The 19,059-nt window shown below is 41.0% G+C and overlaps 1 protein-coding gene across 1 annotated transcript; it reads right to left on the bottom strand.

Annotated features, from left to right (window-relative positions):
• Positions 1–18,004: 18,004 nt before the first annotated feature.
• Positions 18,005–18,806, bottom strand: LOC144057656 (ribonuclease H-like). The gene is given in 2 exon segments (XM_077575480.1): positions 18,005–18,031; positions 18,234–18,806. Coding segments are annotated over 2 exon segments (600 nt in total).
• Positions 18,807–19,059: the final 253 nt, after the last annotated feature.

A 19,059-nucleotide genomic window follows, 5' to 3' on the forward strand; every position in this document is an offset into this window, starting at 1 on the left:
GCCCCATGGAGTGAGCCACGAGTACCATTCACTGACCAAACCTAGGGAAAAACTAATACAAGCGTATGGTCATGGATTTATTATTGGATTTATTATTCTATTAAGTGCATTACAATACCATAGCAAAATCCATTTTTTATTTACTTTTTACTTATTGTTCCTTCTTGATGGACTTAATGTCTCTGCCTGATTCTCAAGCCATCTGTTTTATAACGGAATCCCCAATTTATTGTGACTCATACAAAGCAATTGTAGTGGCTTGCTAATTATGTGACTGTTTATCTCCTTTGTACACCACAGTGGGATACCAAGTTGTTGAAATACTGTTTAGAATCAAGACTATAGAGTTGGCTTTTCTGGTTGCAATCCACAGTCTGGAAGGTCAAACACAGTGTGACAAGACTCTGTTTGGAATGTCTACTTCTGTCTTTATCTAACAAACAAACATTCACTCTTGGGAGCATAAGGTTAAATGTTTTTGTTCTGGTAGAAAGTTCACTATGTAAACAAAGTCCTTCATTACCTTCCCATTGTCGTAGATATCCATACGTTGAATCCCTGGCATACAAGTACTGTATCAGTATAAAGCTGATGATTCCCTATTACTAATTTTGTAATAAATTTAAAGGGTCAGTTAGGTACTAGGTAAGGTACTAGGGTTGGATGGTATTATGATGTTACGGTATCCCGGGGTGTCTAAAAATGGCAACGGCGTCACTTTCAATACTGTCATTGAGAAGAAAAAAAACCTGCAGTGCATATGTATCTAATATGATATTAAAAATAATTTTGGATAGGACAAGAATTTGTAGTTGTGCTTCTAAATTAGTATTAGTATAGCAATTTAAAATTAATAATAGTCTTCTATTAGCAGGGTTGTGAGGGTTACTTTTAAAATGTAATCCATTACAATTACAAGTTACCTGCTAAAAAAATTAGTTAGTAACATAATCCAAGTACCATAATATTAAAGTGCTGTAACTGGATTACTTTTGGATTACTCCAATATTGAGTATGCTCATGAAAACAAAATAAAAATAAATATCACCACAATATATATTCTATACAATATGCCCTTGCTATTTGCGGGTGATAGGGACCCAGGCAGCCTACAAATAGCAAAAATCCTTGTGTAATTAAAAAGCATGTAGGCTATTGATTGATTGATTGATTGAAGGCCATATGCTGTTTTCGAACTGCCACTGAAAGCAACCACACCTCACAGTTTTTATAGATAGATAGATAGATGGATAGATTTTAATGAATGTACCTGTAATCTGATTACATGTTTTTTCCTGTAACTGTAATGGAATACAGTTTAAAAAAATTGCAATCTAGTTACGTAACGGCGGTACATGTATTCCGTTACTCCCCAAGCCTGTCTATTTTTTATTTCTTTTTCTTTTTTTTCCTTCGATTTGACATCATCATTGCTCTCCTTTTAAAAAAAATAAAAAAAAAATTTCTCTTTTTAAATTAAAAAAAAATAAAAATAAATATATATATATATATATATATATATACACACACATATATATATATATATTTTTTTATTTTTTATTTTTGTATGTGGGTGAGTATGTGTACGTGCGTGTGTGTGTGCGTGCGTGTGTGTATTCATCAGTTCACCTAAAGCCCATTAAAAAAAATCCCATACTAATAATATAATATAATAATAAATTGCCAAATGCAGAAACATCAATGTAAGTTATCCCAAGCCTGTCTATTAGTCACGTGACAGTCACATGACTACCCATAAGACGGAACAAGACAAGATGGCCAGTCGTGCAGCACGAGACTCAAGCGCATTGGACCCCAAAAAAATGCCTCTTATGAGACATTTTGTGGATATGTAGGACCACTAGATGTTTGTGCATGTCCGCGGTGAAAGAGTTTAAATGTAGCTTGGCTCCGCAGGGTAAAAAAAAGGGCATGGTGTGAGCTCATGTCAGCTGCGCACTTCAGCCAAAGACAGCACGCGCCAGTCAGGGAGTGACAGATATTCAAAGTCACACAAAGGATTATTACAAATGTAACCGGAACACACAGAGAACAGATCTGTGACCATTGACTACTAGACAGATTGGGGGTGATCAGCACAACCTACAATATAAATAAATTGTGAAGGTATTACATTTGGAAAAATTGACATTTTGTGCTATGGATCAAAGAAGGGAATACTTGCTGCAGTCCAAATCAACCAGCCAACGGCTGCTCATTAAGTCATACATTAAAATTCATTGTGTTTTTTTAAGGTATAGCACATGCTTAACAGACCTGAAATTCCTTGCAGGAAAGTTTATTACAAACACATCCATGTGATTTTAAAGCTGTGAACAATCACTCTGAGACCAAGCATGTTTGTCAGGTCATTTCAAACATTACAATGCATGTTTGACACATAGGTAGAAATACAAATGGCTGGAGTGTCATGCTCGAAGAGCCTGGAGTCCAGATTCTTCACATCTTCTAAGGAGGTTCAAATTATGTACTGATCTCTACATTAACTAAAAATAATTAAAATAAATAAATAAACTTTCATGACTTGTCTTTGATTCCACCTTCAGTTTCACATCTGTGGTTTAAGATCAAAACACTGCGCCCCAATTCACATGCACCATACAGACACCTATCTTATACACACTGACACATAAAATTGGTTTATAGTGGTTTCATAAGTGAATAAGACATTTCAAGGTTACAAATGCAGCACAATGAACTAATTTACTTAAGAATACGTCATCAAATGGCACAAGAAAGCATGTTTTGTTATTGCTATACTTAAAGTTTTTAATTAGATTTTTTATTTTTTTTATATATGGCCTAGAAATGCTTTACAAACAAACATTTACTGTATGTGTTTAGTAGGGGTGTGAATTGCGTACTACCTGGCGATTCGATCCGTATCACGATTAATAGGTCACGATTCGATTTGATACCGATCAATCACGGAAAAAAATTATAAATTGATTATTGCGCAATTTTTTTTAAACTTAAATTTAGAAAATACTAATCAGTAAACTTGTACATGTACACTGTAAGATTTGTATGAAAATGTATTTATTTATCTGAAACTTCAGGCTTATAACTGATGATCTGTTTCATGTTTGAACAGTCCTGAAATAAAATATCAAGGTTTAATGTTCCATTAATAGAACATTCTTCCATGCTTAAAGTGTGATCCCTAACCCTAAGTAAGACGTTTTGTTGAATATTTCCATCAAAAATTGATGTTTAAAATTAGATTTGGCCGCATATAGAATCGATTCGAGAATTGTGCACTGTAAGATCACGATATATTGCCGTATCGATTTTTTTAAACACCCCTAGTTTTAGTATCACGTTCATGTCGGTTAGTAGTAGGAAATTAAGTGTTCTGACCTATGTACGGATTCAGGTTTCGTGGACATCGTAGGACCCCTGTATATGTATGAGCACAGGTCAGAATTGCGTCAATCAGTTCAATGTGCTACGTAGTGCAGGTCACGCAAGTTGACACCGGAAGAGTAATGTGGCGTTACAACAATAAAAATCGAAAAAAGTGTGTACGTCATCCATGCACGGCACCACACTGCCCCTAAGAGGCCAACACGCTCAGGAACAGTCGTTTATTTTTATTTTTTTTTATTGCTATTATTACTCTCGTACCAATTTAAATTTTCACACATTTCCACATATCATGGGACAAAATACTATCCCTGATGTCCCAGGTTAGCCCATTAAGTTCCAAGACTTGAGAACATGAGATAAAATAAATATGATGAAGCGATAAGGGCAATGGAATGCTTAAGACTGAAAATAAAGGGAGAATAAAAGCAAAAGGCTTGAATTATGAACTATGAACTACCGGTAGTTCATTTTGGAAGGTCTGAACTTTGAAGTAATTTGCGTTGAAAATTAACTTCCCCAACACTGAAGGTTGCAAAAAAAAAAAAGTGGCCGGTTTTAAGCACAGTGCAAACTCCAGCTCAGACTCCAAGAAAACTGGAAAGAAAAAGAAAAAACCCTTAGAGTTTATTCGAGTGCACATACTCACACGCGCACCATGCACGAGTTTGATACAGATTCTGCAGTAAAGTGCTTCACAGCTCATGTGCGCTACACATTACATGTTAGCATTAGCAGCTATCTTTGTTGCACGAGCAATCGGTTTTGGTCGGTGTGGTATACTCAAAGAATCATCTGGTATTTCTTCTTTTATTCACTTTATGGGAATTTTAGCACAGGGGGGTCATTAAACAGTATCCTTTCCAACATGATGTCACAATACCGTTTCTTCTTCTGTGTTCTGTTTCTTATTGACGTGCTAAACTGTAGGTACGGATAAATGAACTGTGGGTACAGATTAGTATACTGTGGGTGCCGGATTTCCGGCGTAAGAGCCACCCGCGCAATGACAAATCCAGCAAAGTAAACAGTTTACATGTGGGGAATATTGGACACATCTGGCAAAACACCGCCAATGCAGAAAAAAGGCCAACTTCAAAATAAACCTTCCCATGTAAAGTAATATGTGGAGCGCAATGCCAAAAAGCTTTTATTTTGAAGTTTTTCCTGGGAGCGTTTTGCCAGTCGCGGCGCAACAGATGACTTGATTTGTCCTTCGGAATGTTGCCGTTGCCTGCCGTTCTTATTGCCGGCATAAACTATTGCGAGAAAAGTCAACAAAACAACTTAGTTCAGAAATCACGTTCGATTGCCAATTAAGGGCACTAAAAGAAGATTAAATTATGCTGACATTGTATTGCACGGTGCCTGTTGCCAGTGTTTAGGGCATCTACAATGTTAGCGTGCTAATGGTACTAGCGGCTACAACTACTTTTCAAAGGCAGTCTATTTTTTTATTTTTTATTTTTATTTTTTTATTTTTTTTTTCGGGAGATCTCAGTATTGATCATTTGACATGTCATCATCATTGTTCTCCCTTTTTTATTTTTTTTTTGTGTGTGTGTTTGTGCGTGTGTGTATGCGTGCGTGTGTGTGTGCGTGCGTGCGTGCGTGAGAAAGAAAAAAAAATAAGAATTCCCATACCGTTCACCTAAACCGAACACTTCAAAATCCAGCCAGAGTCGTGGGGCCGCCAGGAGACCCGAAGAGGGACCAAAGAAAAGAAAGAAAAGCGAAGCCCAGCACCGACCAGACACCACCCACCGGGCCACTAACCTTCACCAACCCCAGAGACATCTAAACTCCAACAAATCAGGGAAACCTCAAGGGCCCAAAGGAGAAACTGAGGAAAGGTAGAAAGGACAGACGAAGCAGAGTGAGATCCACAGACACCAGCCTCCACCGAATCAATGACCTGAGGGAGAAACAAATTGTGTCTGAGTCTCGATAGATGCTGGTGTGGTGAATCTAGCATGCATGAAAATCTCCACCAAAGAGGGGAGCCGTCGACCCCCGCCAGGACAGAGCAAGCGCAACACCTCAGGGCCCCCCAGGCCGCGGCCGCGCCAAAGGACGACCCCCGGGCCCCGCAGGGGCCACCGGCCGGAGAGCAAACCCCGGAGCAGGAGCGCCCCCCACCCCAACGCGGCCCGCGCCCCCAACCCAACGCAGCAGGACGGGGAACTGCAGGCCCACCAGGCACCTCACCGGCCCACAAACCCCCGCTCCCCCCACGACACCCCCCCCACCCCCGCCACCCACCCCAACCCAGCCCCAACCGCCCCCAGGTCCCCAAATCCCCAGACACCCTCCCCACCCCAGCACCCCCCAACCCGGCACCCCCACCACCACCAACCGACAGCCCCCCAGCCCCCGACCCCAGACCCCGGGGACACACCGCACCCAGGCATCTGCGCCGAAGAGGGGGCCGGGCAGCGGAGCGGAGAGGGCACCCGCGCCCACCCCACCACGCGGAGGGACGGAACACCAGGGGCAGAAGGGGAGATGGGGGCACCGAAGGACGGGCGGCATCCCCGAACCCCAGGCCCAGCGGGGAGATGCCCCGGTCGTCACCCCAACGTTCTAAGTGAAAAACTAACCCTGTTACTAAGTTCGCCAGCTCGCCGACTGGCGAACTCTACCCCTAAACCGTGAGTGTGACCCCACCCAGTGTATATACATAAGTGTGTGTGTGTGGTGCATTAAAATTGGGGGCAGGTGAACCGGAGCAGAGGGAAATGATATCCCCCCCTGCTCCGATCCACCCGCCCCTCAGGCATGTCAATGAGCGTATGTGGTGCATTAAAAGAAATTAATGGGGTTGCACACGGACAGGCGACCGCAGCACTGCTCCATACTGCGGTCTGCCCCAACCGATGCCCCCCCCCCCCAGTTGTGTGGTGCATTAAAATTTGGAGGGGAGCTGCAGGGCGGAGACGGTGTCTCCACCCCACCCCACTCCCCCCCAAAGTGTGTTATGTGCCCTAAAATGTATTGTGCAAAACTAGTGCAGTGAGTTAAGAGGAGTGACCAGCTGGGCCCCCCCCAACCCACCGGGACCCCGGCGGGGCTCGCCCCCCGGATACCGGGTCCCGCCCGAAGTGCCCGGAGGCCCACCGGAGCGGGGCGGGCACAACACCAACCCCGCCCACTCCCCCGGCCCCCGGAGCGCCGAGACCCGGGCCACGGATGGAACCGGATGGGGAGGGGGAGGAGGGCGGACAGGGGAGGGGGAGGGGACGGGGGAAGGAGACGACAGGAAGGGCAGGAGGCAGCGGCAGGGCCGCAGAGAGAGAGGGAGAGGAGGAGGAAGGGCGACGAGGGAGAAGGGGCAGGGAGGCGGAGGACGGGCGGGGAGAGGCGAAGAGGGAGAGGAAGCAAGGGGGAGGAAGGGGGAGGGGAGAGGGAACCACGGGGCACCCCGGCGGCCAAACAGGCCCCGACCCGCGTCGCCGGACCCAGAGCGACGGACCGCGCCGGGGCGGCGCCGCCCCGGACACCAGGGAGAGCCCCGCAACACAGCACCCCCCACGAGACCCAGGGAACGACCAAGACGCAGCCGCCACTCAGCAGCCAACAGAGGGGCAGACCCGCCCACGCCCAGCCAGGGGGGACAGCACCTGTAGAGTTAGTCCCCTGGCATGCAGTGAATCCGAATATTAGCCCTTAGTGCCCATTGGAGGTGAATCTGCTCGATCCTGTTGGCAGCAACTGGGTTCCTGACTATAAAAATACAACCATTAGTTACAAACTGTCAAATGCAGAGACATCAATGTAAGTTATCACGATGTGGTGGCTCTCGCTAATAGGCAGAATTAAATAACCAGAATTAGGTTAAAATATTCTATATACGTAGACCATATTTCTATGAATTTTGATATTTGTTTTTTATTTGAGGCCGATATTTTTTCCATTAAAATGTGATTTATGAGGAGGTTAGACCATTGGTCGATATTCAGAGTTTGTTTATTTTTCCAGTTAACAAGAATTGTTTTTTTTGCGATAGTAAGGGCTACAAGTGTAGATTGAAATTGTTTATGTGGTAGGTCAGTTGTTGTTAGGTCACCTAGCAAACACAAGTTTGGAGATAAAGGTATCCTATAGTCCAAGATAGCGGAAAGTTTTTCTAAGACTTTAGTCCAGAAATACATAACCGGAGTGCATAACCATAAAGCATGAAAATAAGTGTCTGTAGTGTTTTGTAAACACTGGAGACAAATGTCGGAGTCGGAGAGACCCATTTTCTTCATCATATATTGAGTAATGTATGTTCTATGGATAATTTTGTATTGGATAAGTTGTAAATTTGTGTGTTTTGTCATTTTAAATGCATTTTCACAAACTTGAATCCAAAAGTCAGATTCCGGAGCTATAGACAAGTCTGTCTCCCATTTTAAGATGGGTAAAGACATTTTATCCGTATATGAAAGTAACTTATATATTTTTGAAAGTTTTTGTTGTTGTTGTCGGAGAAAGCTTGGTAATATCTTTAGCTAAGCCAGGCGGTTGGAGCGTACCCTGAAGTGTTGGAATTTGTCATATTTTTAACTTGCAGATAATGTAAAAAATTTCCGTTTGTTATTTTGTATTTTTGGAGCAAAGATGTATATGATATAAACATATTATCTGAGAAGAGATGGTGGAGATGTGTGATTCCTTTCTGCTCCCACACACCTAAATAAAACGTTTGGTTGTTAATTCGAAAGTCAGGGTTATGCCATAGGGGAGAAAGCCCACAGGGCTCCACTTGGGCTTTTGTAATTTCTAATGCCTTCCACCAAGCAGTCAGGGTGGCGGAAATCATTGGGTTTTTAAAACAATTATGTCGCTTAATCGATGTTGTAATAAAGAGTAAATCTAGAAGTCTGAGGTTATTACAATCCTTCTGTTCTAGTTCCAGCCAACAGTTAGTATCTCTGTTGGGTTGTGCCCATAGAACGATATATTGTAGCTGGTTAGCTATATAGTAGTACATAAAATTTGGTGCCTCTAGACCACCTTTGGATTTACTTTTCTGAAGAGTAGATAGACTAATCTTTGCTTCTTTTTTTTTTCCAGTAAAATTTTGTAACGGCTGAGTCCAACAACTGGAACCAGTTAGCCGTAGGTTTAAATGGAATCATTGAGAAAAAATAGTTTATTTTAGGTAAAACTTTCATTTTAACGGTGGCTATTCGTCCTATTAAAGAAATAGGAAGATTATTCCAGCGTTCCAAGTCACTATGAATGTTATCCAGAAGTGGAGAAAAGTTTAAATGAATTAAATCAGTTAATTTAGGTGAGATTTTTATGCCTAAGTATTTTAAATTACCTATAGGAAATGAGTAATGTGGGTCCTGGCTTGCAGGGTTCCATGAATTTTCTGTAATAGGTAGAAGTGTTGATTTTGTCCAGTTAATAGAATAATCTGACAACTGTGAGAATTTAGTTATTAAGTTAAATACTTCCCCTAACGAAATCGCCGTGTTTTCTAAATAAAGTAAAATATCATCGGCATACAGATTAATTTTATGTTCTGTTACCCCAGAGTGAATTCCTTGAATCCTTCTTTCCTGGCGTATGGCTATTGCAAGTGGCTCGATAAATATTGCAAATAATAAAGGGGATAGTGGGCATCCCTGTCTTGTGCCTCTCTGTAAATTAAAGCTCTTAGATATAATCCCGTTAGTAGTAACTGTAGCTTTGGGAGAATCATATAATACTGACACCCAGTGGATAAATGATTTCCCAAAGCCAAATTTATTTAAAACAGCAAAGAGGAAGGACCAGTTAACTTTGTCGAAAGCTTTTTCTGCATCCAACGATATAATAACTGCCTTCTTATCATGCCGCTGTGACATGCTAATAAGGTTAAAGAGCCTCCTAATGTTATTAGTAGAGTGACGATCTTTAATAAAGCCTGTTTGGTCGCTATGAATAATTGTCGAGATTACTGTTTCTAGTCTAGATGTGAAAGCCTTAGTAATAATTTTGATATCAGTGTTAATTAGTGAAATCGGACGGTAACTTGATGGAAGGGTGGGGTCTTTTTCTGGCTTTAATAAAAGTTTAATTGCTGCTGTATTCATGTGTGGACGTATGTAACCATTAGTTTTAATTTCTGTTACTACTCTTAAGAATAGCGGAGCAAGCATTAACCAGTAGTGCTTAAAAAATATAGCCGGATAACCATCTGGGCCAGGTGCCTTGCCATTAGGCATACTATCTAGAGCACTGTACAACTCGTTTATAGTAAGTGGCGCTTCTAACATATCTTTATATTCAGTAGTTAACTGAGGCATATTTAAGCTACTGAGGAATGCCTCAATATGCTCAGGGTTAGGTTTGTTAGTTTCTGAGTATAGGTTGCGATAATAGTTATAAAAAATTTGATTAATTTCTTCTGGTGATTGTGTACATTCACCAGTTGTCCCTTTAATAGCCATTATAAGAGATTTTTCCCGATTGCGTTGAAGTTGGTTTGCAAGAAATTTACCTGATTTGTTATTATATTCAAAGTTGTTGTATCTCAATTGTTGTATTATAAACTCTGTCTTTTTAGTTAGCATATCGTCTAACTGTATTTTTGTATTTTGTAAGTCAGTCCATATTTGGTCATTTGGGTTTATTGCGTACTCATCCGTCAGTTGTTCAATTTTATCTTCCAAGTCATTTTCAAATTTTTGATCCTGTTTCTTTTTATAAGATGAATATGATATAATTTTACCTCTAATTACTGCTTTCCCAGCTTCCCAGAGAAGAGATGGCGATAGGCCTGGAGAGTCATTTATTTCCAAAAAGTCTGCCCACTCTATCCTTATAATTTTATCAAACTCTGCATCGTTTAGCAGTGAGATGTTAAAACGCCATGTTGGTGGTGGTTTAAAGGTATAATCAACTTGTAGGGAAAGTGAGACTGGTGCATGGTCGCTAATAATAATAGGATGTATTTTTGTAACAGTTTTATCAGCAATAGAGTTATTTGTAAGAAAATAATCAATTCTTGAAAAAGACCGGTGTACAGCGGAAAAGAAGGTAAATTCCTTCTTATTTGGGTTTTTAAGTCTCCAGCTGTTGACGAGGCCAAAATCATCCATATATTCCCCTATTACTTTAGTAGATTGTAATCGCCTTATACATGTTGTGTTATTAGAACGGTCTATTAATGGATTTAAGACTGTGTTAAAGTCTCCTCCAATAATAATAGTAGAGTTCGCTGCTAAATCAAACAGCTGAGAGAAAAATTCATGGAAAAAGGCCGGATCATCATTATTAGGGGCATATAAATTGCCAAATGTATATATTTTATTAAATATAGTTACCTGAATAATAATGTATCGGCCCTCTGGGTCTGTTATTATATTATTTAGAGTAAAGAGTAAATTCTTATGTATGAGTATACAGACTCCTCTTTGTCTGCTGTTATAAGGGGCAGAGTATGCTTGGCTAAAATTCTTATCAATAAGTAATTTTTCTTCAGATTTTTGTTGGTGGGTTTCTTGCAGGAGGCAAATATCTGCTTTTAATTTTAAGAGATGGTCTAAAGTTTTTATTCTTTTTGCCTGTGAGCGAGCGCCACAAACATTCCAGGAAACCAGAACTAATTTATGCATACAAACAATATAGGCTCAGTCCTGTGTAAATATCTGCATAGGCCATTTGTCAATACTGGCATGTTATAGGATAGAATCAAAGTAGTTAGGTGATTTATATAATTTGTGTAAAATATAAGGAAATGTGTAAGTAAATATAACAGTGAAAAAACGGGTAGGGATGTGAAAGTGAAGGAAGTTAGTGGGGAGTTAAACATTATAATACACCAGTAACTGGTAACCCAAGCGAGATTTTTTTTTTTTTTAAATCTACTTTTAGATATAGTTATGTATTATTATTATATTTATAATATAGCGTAAACATAATGAGTATTCATATTTTAGGTTTTATAACCACATATACATTATATGTATATGTATACATCTAATAATCAAACAAAGTTTAGTTCCATCGATGCTAATTAGAACAGCCAGGAAGTGGAGTTGGGGTTCCGGAATAGTTGGCCATCGATGTATAGTTTATCAACGACCATCATAGTCCGTTTACCCTCCTGCCTATTTTGTTTCATTATAGGAAACAGTACCTTTCGCCGCTCATTAATCTCTCTAGGGAATTGGTCATTCATTCCAAATGAGGTCCCTTTAAGCTCCCGTCCTTTACTTTTGACAAATACTTTCTGTTTAAAATGCTCAAATTTGGCGATAATAGGACGGGGTCTGTTGCCCCTACGGGCTCCAAGCCGATGTACCCGGTGAAAGGAGATGTTATTTACCGTCTCCTGAGGAATTTTTAACGATGTCGTCATAATTTTTTTTATCTCAACCTCTGGATTGTCAGAGGTGTTCTCGGATATACCTAAGAATATTAAATTATCCTGCATGCTACGGGATTGAACATCCAGAATAGTTTTTTTTAGCATTTTATTTTCCTTTTTAATGGTTTCTAACTCGGCTGAAACAGTCACGAGTGTAGCGTGTATCTCGGCATTGTTGCGTTGGAGATCACTTATTTGTTGGCTGAGGAATTCCATACTTACCTTAAATCCTTTCACCTCCTCGCAGATTAGGGAGAGGACCTCTAATTTCTTATTTATGGACTCCAGCATACTGACCGAGACCTCCGTAGTGGTTAGGTCGTCCGTGTCCGTCGCTGAGTCATTCTTTCTCTTTTTAGAGGGTTTCTTAGAAGGTTTCTCGACGGAAGAGTCCTCCATCGCGCAGTTGTAAAAATAACCGTCAATGAAGCGTTCGAGGTCCTCCACGTTGGATGGTATTCCAAATCTGTCGGATGAAAGAGAAAAGAGAAAAGCCAAGATATATGATGGTTAAACTCGAATTAGTTTAGCATAATAGAGCTAGGTTAATCTTAGCAGCAGGGCGCTGCCATGTTGGGGTGTCCCAGTCTCGCTGTAGGTCTCGCGATAATCACAGCATCTCGCGCATGCGTCTCCTCCTCCTGCATCCGATCAGATTCAAAGGCAGTCTAATCGACGTCCAAATGTGTGTCCTTAAAGTGGATCCACAGCACATATATACATTTCAAAACAATGCTTACAGGAAATGGCTTCTCCCTCCCTTAGCGGACTCCTTGCAGGTGCAAAAATCAGATTAGACTTCCGACAGCAATACCCTTGTTTACTCAGCTTTTGGAAATTAATTGGACTCAGCTTGTCCTTGAACTTTTAGACCGGATTACTGACGAAAAGAAACTCTTCTACACTTTATCAAGCTATACTCCTTTAGATAAAAAACAGGAACCTTATTCTCTCCCCCGGTAAGAGAGGACAAAGAGAACAAAGGCACTATGCATCAAGCTATATTGAGTTAACATAATTACACCTACATCTACACAACTATAACTAAATTTAAAACAGTTAAAATATAAATTGAAACAGTAAAAATGTTAACAATGTTAACATTCCTTCAATTGGGCTCCAAAGAGCCCAAAATAAACATTTAAACATTTTTACAGAAACATTCCAGCGGAATCTTCATCGGATGTTGCAACAGCGGGCACGGATGCAGAAGCAACAGACTCAACCATCATATAAGAAGACTTATTTTGTACGTCCTGTTTTTCAATAGCCGTGGTAATAATTCTTTGGCAAAGGGAACGAATACATGGAATACAGCAACACCCGCATGTGGTTAACAAAGCTGCAAATACAGCAACATATATCAAAATTGAGAAAACCAAAGTTTTATAGCGCCCAAACACATCCATCCAATTATCCCATACCGAAGTATCTACACCAGAATGCTCTTTCATTTTTTTATTGAGTGTCCGGAGTCCTTCAATTGCAATGGTTAAACTTCCATCTGGTGCAGTGTTGTTAGGAATAAAAGTGCAACACTGATCTTCAAACATTGAGCAAACTCCGCCCCTTTCTGCCAGCAACATATCTAGCGCAATTCGATTTTGGAATGCCATCAAAGATGTGGCAGCTAACTGACCGTGTACAGCCTAAAAACCAGATTGAGTCCAATTTCCAAGCCTTTGGACATTATAATGTACTGTACATAATTAATTCTATCTACGTTTTTGTTAATGGTGCACCACCAGCAAATTAGATATTCGAATTCTGAGAGTACTTGATCAGCTAATTTGTACTCATCTGGCACACCTCTTGGTACTTGAAGGAATATTTTGATTACTATATTAAGTGTAATCTTTGCGTGTCCAAAATAATTGTATTCAGGATCTGATGAAGAAGTTTTCTTGCAAGAATTTATTTAGAAGCTTCTAAAGACACAGTCAGGACACTCACATCTGAATGCAGTGTGGAGCCCCCAAGTGTGTGACAATTTACAGAACATCGACTCATTTATACTCAAAAGATAAAAGCTTCTTCTTCCCCTCCTAAGTTGATTAAAGGACAGACATGTCGACTCCTAGTGAACAAATGTGTGATGTTATTAGTAAGCAGACGTTTACATACAGACATGTTGATTCCAGGTTGGACAAAGGTGTAATGTTATTAGTAAACAGACATTTACATATAGTTCCCCTTCTTGACTGGGGGAACAAATGCAATCAGGATCTGACCCCAGACTTTTAGTCTCTAATGACAAAAGACTCTGATAACATCATGCACATTCCTATCTTCAATAGCTTTGAGGGTGAGAGGATAAAATAAAGTTCACAAAATCATTATTCCACTGTATTCTATTAAACACTCATGATTATATCACATCTATATGTCTATAAGTAAATTCAAAAACAGTAAAACCACAAATTGAAAATATTAACTCTTTTACTGCCAAAGACGTTAAATGACGTTCTGCAAAAACCTACGGAGGAGCGCCAAAGACGTTAAAAGACGTCCTCCCATTTTTTTTTTTTTTTTTTGAAATGGGTGCTGGGAAGGCTTGCGGAGCTCTCCTGAAACTTTTAAGCAGGTTTTTTGAGCCTAATGACTATTTTTGGCCCCTAGAGGGCAGCGATGACTCTCTTTTGACAAGATCGGGTGGGCGTCAGTAGAGGCGGAGCTAGAGCGTTGAGCAGGAGATCAGAATGGAAAACAAAGGAAAAATGGCGGCCGGTCGCGAGGAGCTAACGCCAGAGCCGTTTTTTTCAAAGACCAAAAGCATCGCTAAAAAAGCACATTGTTGATGACGATCATCATCATCGATGATGAAGATGATGGTGACTCCGTGGTTGGAAAGCATTGACGCGGCAGTAGAAGACGTTAGATGGAGCTAGATGGAGGAGGGAACGGGCAATGGCGAGCGTTTGCAAGCAGCTCTACACTTACAAGACGAAAGGCATCGACCAACGCTAAAATAGTACATTGATATCCATGATGATGAAGGTGAATCCGAGCTTGACGGCGAAATTGGAACCGCTGACGCGGCGGCTATGACGGTGTCATAACGCGGAGCGCAACCGAGCACGCACAGGCGGACGTTCGATCGGACGACGGAGAGTGCCCCGAGTTCAATGCATATTCATCGGAGGAAGTGTGTACAGTCTGCTACTTGCTTTTTATTCCCTGGAAAAAAAGGCCGTCAAGAAAGTGTAACGTTTGCACGCAAAACGGACCAATGTGAAAGTGAAAGTAAACTGTTGTGCGAGTCCTGGCGTCTCCTTGCACGCAGGAGAGTGTTACAAAAGGAAAAACTGTATTTGAAACATCCACATGATTGTAAGTAGTACCACAGTTGCACACATTTGTAAATAGTTTGCGAAATTGTTTTGTCAAATTGTTACACTGTTGAATGGAAATAAACGTATTTTGCAATCAAAAAACACTTTTTCATTGTTGGTGAAAGCGTTTTACAGAAGTAAAGCACTATTTAGGTGTTTGTGGCATCATTCATGGACAAAAAGAAGTGTACAATTCACTAGAGTGCATGAAATAACATCGTTTCACAAAAAGCTCTTTTTCTCCGTTTTTTGTTTCAAAAGAGAGAATTTCGGTGAAAGTAACCATTTTCTATTGTTGATTACTGAAGAACGGAATAAGGTAGAAACAAACTTTTTTTTTCTGATGAAAGCTGAGAGTCCAATCTTTCATTTGGTAGTATGTGTGTTTCCATAGTCCAAACACAACATTTTCTGTGGACCTTGAAATATCACTCAAAATGCTTAAATCGGCTGGCACTGGCGACAACCCGTTTTTGAAAACGTCTGGCAGTCAAAGAGTTAAATGTCTTCATACTCCAATTACATCAATATAGGTGGGGACATGCTGCTCTTGCCAAGACGACCGTTTGGTTCTCTGAAAAGAAGGAGGAGATTTTGGTTCCCAATTATCAATTATTTGTAAAAGGTTATCAACAGAGGTGGGGAAGACTTGTACTGGCAGAAGGAGGGTGATGAGAGCACAATATCCTTTTATATTCAAAGGCAACTTATAAAATATTCTGTTATCGCAGTGAGTGATGTGATTTAGTTCTCCCAATTGTTCTCCAGTACCTGTCATTTTAATACATGAAAAATGACCATCCGCAACTTTGTTTGAAAATATTGGTTTAGTTGTCTGCCAATTTACGAGTGGATACACCTTATCCCATTGAGAGCATTTGGCATTGGGGACAGTTTTATTCATAAGTTCCATTACACAGTGATCCTCTATTTTAGCAGGGATTACTTGCAATAAAGGTCGTGGTCCTACACATACCACACAATTTTCGCCAGAGGCGCGCGCTGCGTCGTTCGCCAGCAGTAGCCAATTGTTACTGCTGCCGGACAATCCTGTCATAACACGGAACCACTCAACTACACCATCAATCAGTATGCTAACAGCCTCTACCCCGGTCTCCATCGTGTATTTAGTCATTTTTGGTTGTTCTAACTTACTCATAGTCTTATTGACACAAACTAAAATAGGAAAATAGGGGTCCGGAGAACCATGCCCATAACAATAACCCAAAACAGGAGGTGTTACATTAGGCGGCCGTATATTTCCATCAGGAAGAGCAAAGGTCAATTCGAGTTGACCTCCCATTTTACGCAGTGTTACCCTTTTGCTAAAGAAAATAGCCTCCTCGCTCGTTCCCGGTGGCCAGTATCGTGCGCTTTGGGTGGTTATAAAAGCACTCCAGTCTCGCCGCAAAACATGTCCTGTCAAATACCACCAAAATACCCCCCCCCCCCCCCTAGTCTGCTTCCCACTTCTAAATCCCTTCAAAGATTTAATGGGAATTTTGACAGAGGTGTTCGTGTTTGGGGCAACTGTCACAGCAATTGAGTCATTATAAGTCCAGGATATGATCCAGGGAATGTGTGGAGAATCAATACCTCGCTTAACACGATGTGTTGTATTTACGTTTACAGTTGTATCGAGGGCCTTCCAAAAATAACAGGTTGGCTTAAAAATCAATATGAGAAAGAGTGTCGTGATGTAGCAGCAGATGGAGATGTGTTCCCGCCTTGAAGCCATCTCGTGATGAAGTTCTTTGTTGAATGAAAAGGGCGTTTGTCAGTTTTGTTTTTTGTTTTTAAATGAAAAGGACGTTGTCAGCTTCTTTCAGAACCCTGGTCAACTGCCAGAGATCCAAGGATTGGTCACCGGGATTATCTTCCCAAAATGTGACTCAATCTTTGTGGAATGATGCCCGGAAAAGGGCACTTGACTCAATCTCCATTGAATAACTTCCTCCGTGAGCAACCCGAAAGCCGGACAGCAGACGTGGTTTTCCGGTCGAATCGTCAGGTGGTTCCTGGTGGTGGGAACGCTGAGCCAGAGGCGGATCCAGCAGGCCTGGTAAATGAGATGTGGTACCACGTGTCCCCCTTTTTATGCAAGCGCACTGCACAGGACGTCCTCTCCGTCACCTTGTGGGGTCCCGTCCATCTAGGGCCAGACCACTTTTGTTTAGTCACTTTTAACCACACATATTCACAATCATTTATTTCTGAAGGAGCATCTGGTTGTGTTTTTGTTAGCTTAGAAAACATAGATGCTAACTGTTTGAGTACTGGAGGTCCTGCAATGTGCGACTCTCCCAGCGGCGCATTAGGACCCGGAAATCGTCTGTTTGTGTGACCTTCAAACGGAGTCCAGCCTTTGGCTGAGTTTAGTGACATTCGCACATTCATTAATGCAATAGGAAGAGCTTGTAGCCAGTTCAAATTTGATGAGGCCAGTGCTTTAGCTTAATTTTCCTTTAATATTTCTATTCATTCGTTCAACTTGTCCTTTGGATTGAGGATGATATACTGAACCAAATGTATGTCTTAGCCCCAATGCTTTTTCTACTTCTTGTAGATGTTTGTTTTTGAAATGGGTCCCATTGTCTGATCAAATTTTTCTGTGAAACCCATGTGATGGTATATAATGATTAATCAAATGTTTTACCACGACCTCTGCTGTTTCAGATTTGCATTGATATGCTTCAGGCCACCCGGAAAAGGAATCCACTATTACCAACAAATATCGGTATCTTTCCACTGGTTTTATCATGTCAGTGAAATCCATTGAAATCACTTGTCCCGGAGCAGTCACTTCCGGATCGTGAGTACCAGGAGGAGGTTTAGATGTAGGCATACTGTTAAATTTATTACAAACACTGCAGTTCAGTTTTAACAATTTGTCTCATTTAAGGATGCCACCAGTTGCGTAGTCGTTTCAATGTTTCCGCTACACCAACATGGCATATTCCATGGGCTTCAGAAATTAGATTTTTTAATTGTTTCTGCGATGGGATGTATTTACCTTCTTTCCGCCATATACCTGCTCCATCTTTTTGTCCGCATTTTGACAGCCACACACTCAACACACACTGTTCTTCTGGACTGGCCTTCTGCTGCCACAGCTTAATTGTTTCTGAAGTTATTTCTTGTCCGTCTCCTAATTCACCTTCGCTCACCATCAATTGAAGTGTTGGGCTGTACCCCGCCGCTTGTTTTGCCGCCTTGTCTGCTGAATCATTTCCTACTGACACAAAATCATTATTTTTTGAATGTCCTTTACATTTTATCACAGCTACTGCTTTAGACAGTAGTAAGGCGTCTTTCAAATCAAAGATGTCTTGATGGTGTTTGATAGGTGTCCCTGAAGCAGTCATGAAGTCATTTCTTTGCCATTCTTTGATGGCTGTATGCACAACCACATGAGCATACACAGAGTCAGTGTAAATGTTCACAGTTTTATCTTTTGCTATTTTTTATGCAGCTGTCACAGCCACTATTTCTGCTCGTTGAGCTGACTGTGGCCTTGTGAGTCTGTCTGCCACGATCAGGTCAAAAGTTGTTGTAATCTTCTGTGTTACAGCAAAACCTGATTGGAGTCCTTCATTTCCCTTAAAACAACACCCGTCCGTAAATAACGTCAAGTCTGGGTCGTCCAGTGGGATGTCGTAAAGGTCATTTCTCAGTGAGTTCTCTTCCAAAATTCGCTGAGTGCAGCAGTGGGATTGTCCCTCCAACATGCCTTCTGCCATGTTAATGCAGACGTTTACATACAGACATGTTGATTCCAGGTTGGACAAAGGTGTAATGTTATTAGTAAACAGACATTTACATATAGTTCTCCTTCTTGACTGGGGGAACAAATGCAATCAGGATTTGACCCCAGACTTTTAGTCTCTAATGACAAAAGACTCTGATAACATCATGCACATTCCTATCTTCAATAGCTTTGAGGGTGAGAGGATAAAATAAAGTTCACAAAATCATTATTCCACTGTATTCTAT

Source organism: Vanacampus margaritifer, chromosome 9 (assembly GCF_051991255.1).
Source record: "Vanacampus margaritifer isolate UIUO_Vmar chromosome 9, RoL_Vmar_1.0, whole genome shotgun sequence".
Taxonomy (NCBI): domain Eukaryota; kingdom Metazoa; phylum Chordata; class Actinopteri; order Syngnathiformes; family Syngnathidae; genus Vanacampus; species Vanacampus margaritifer.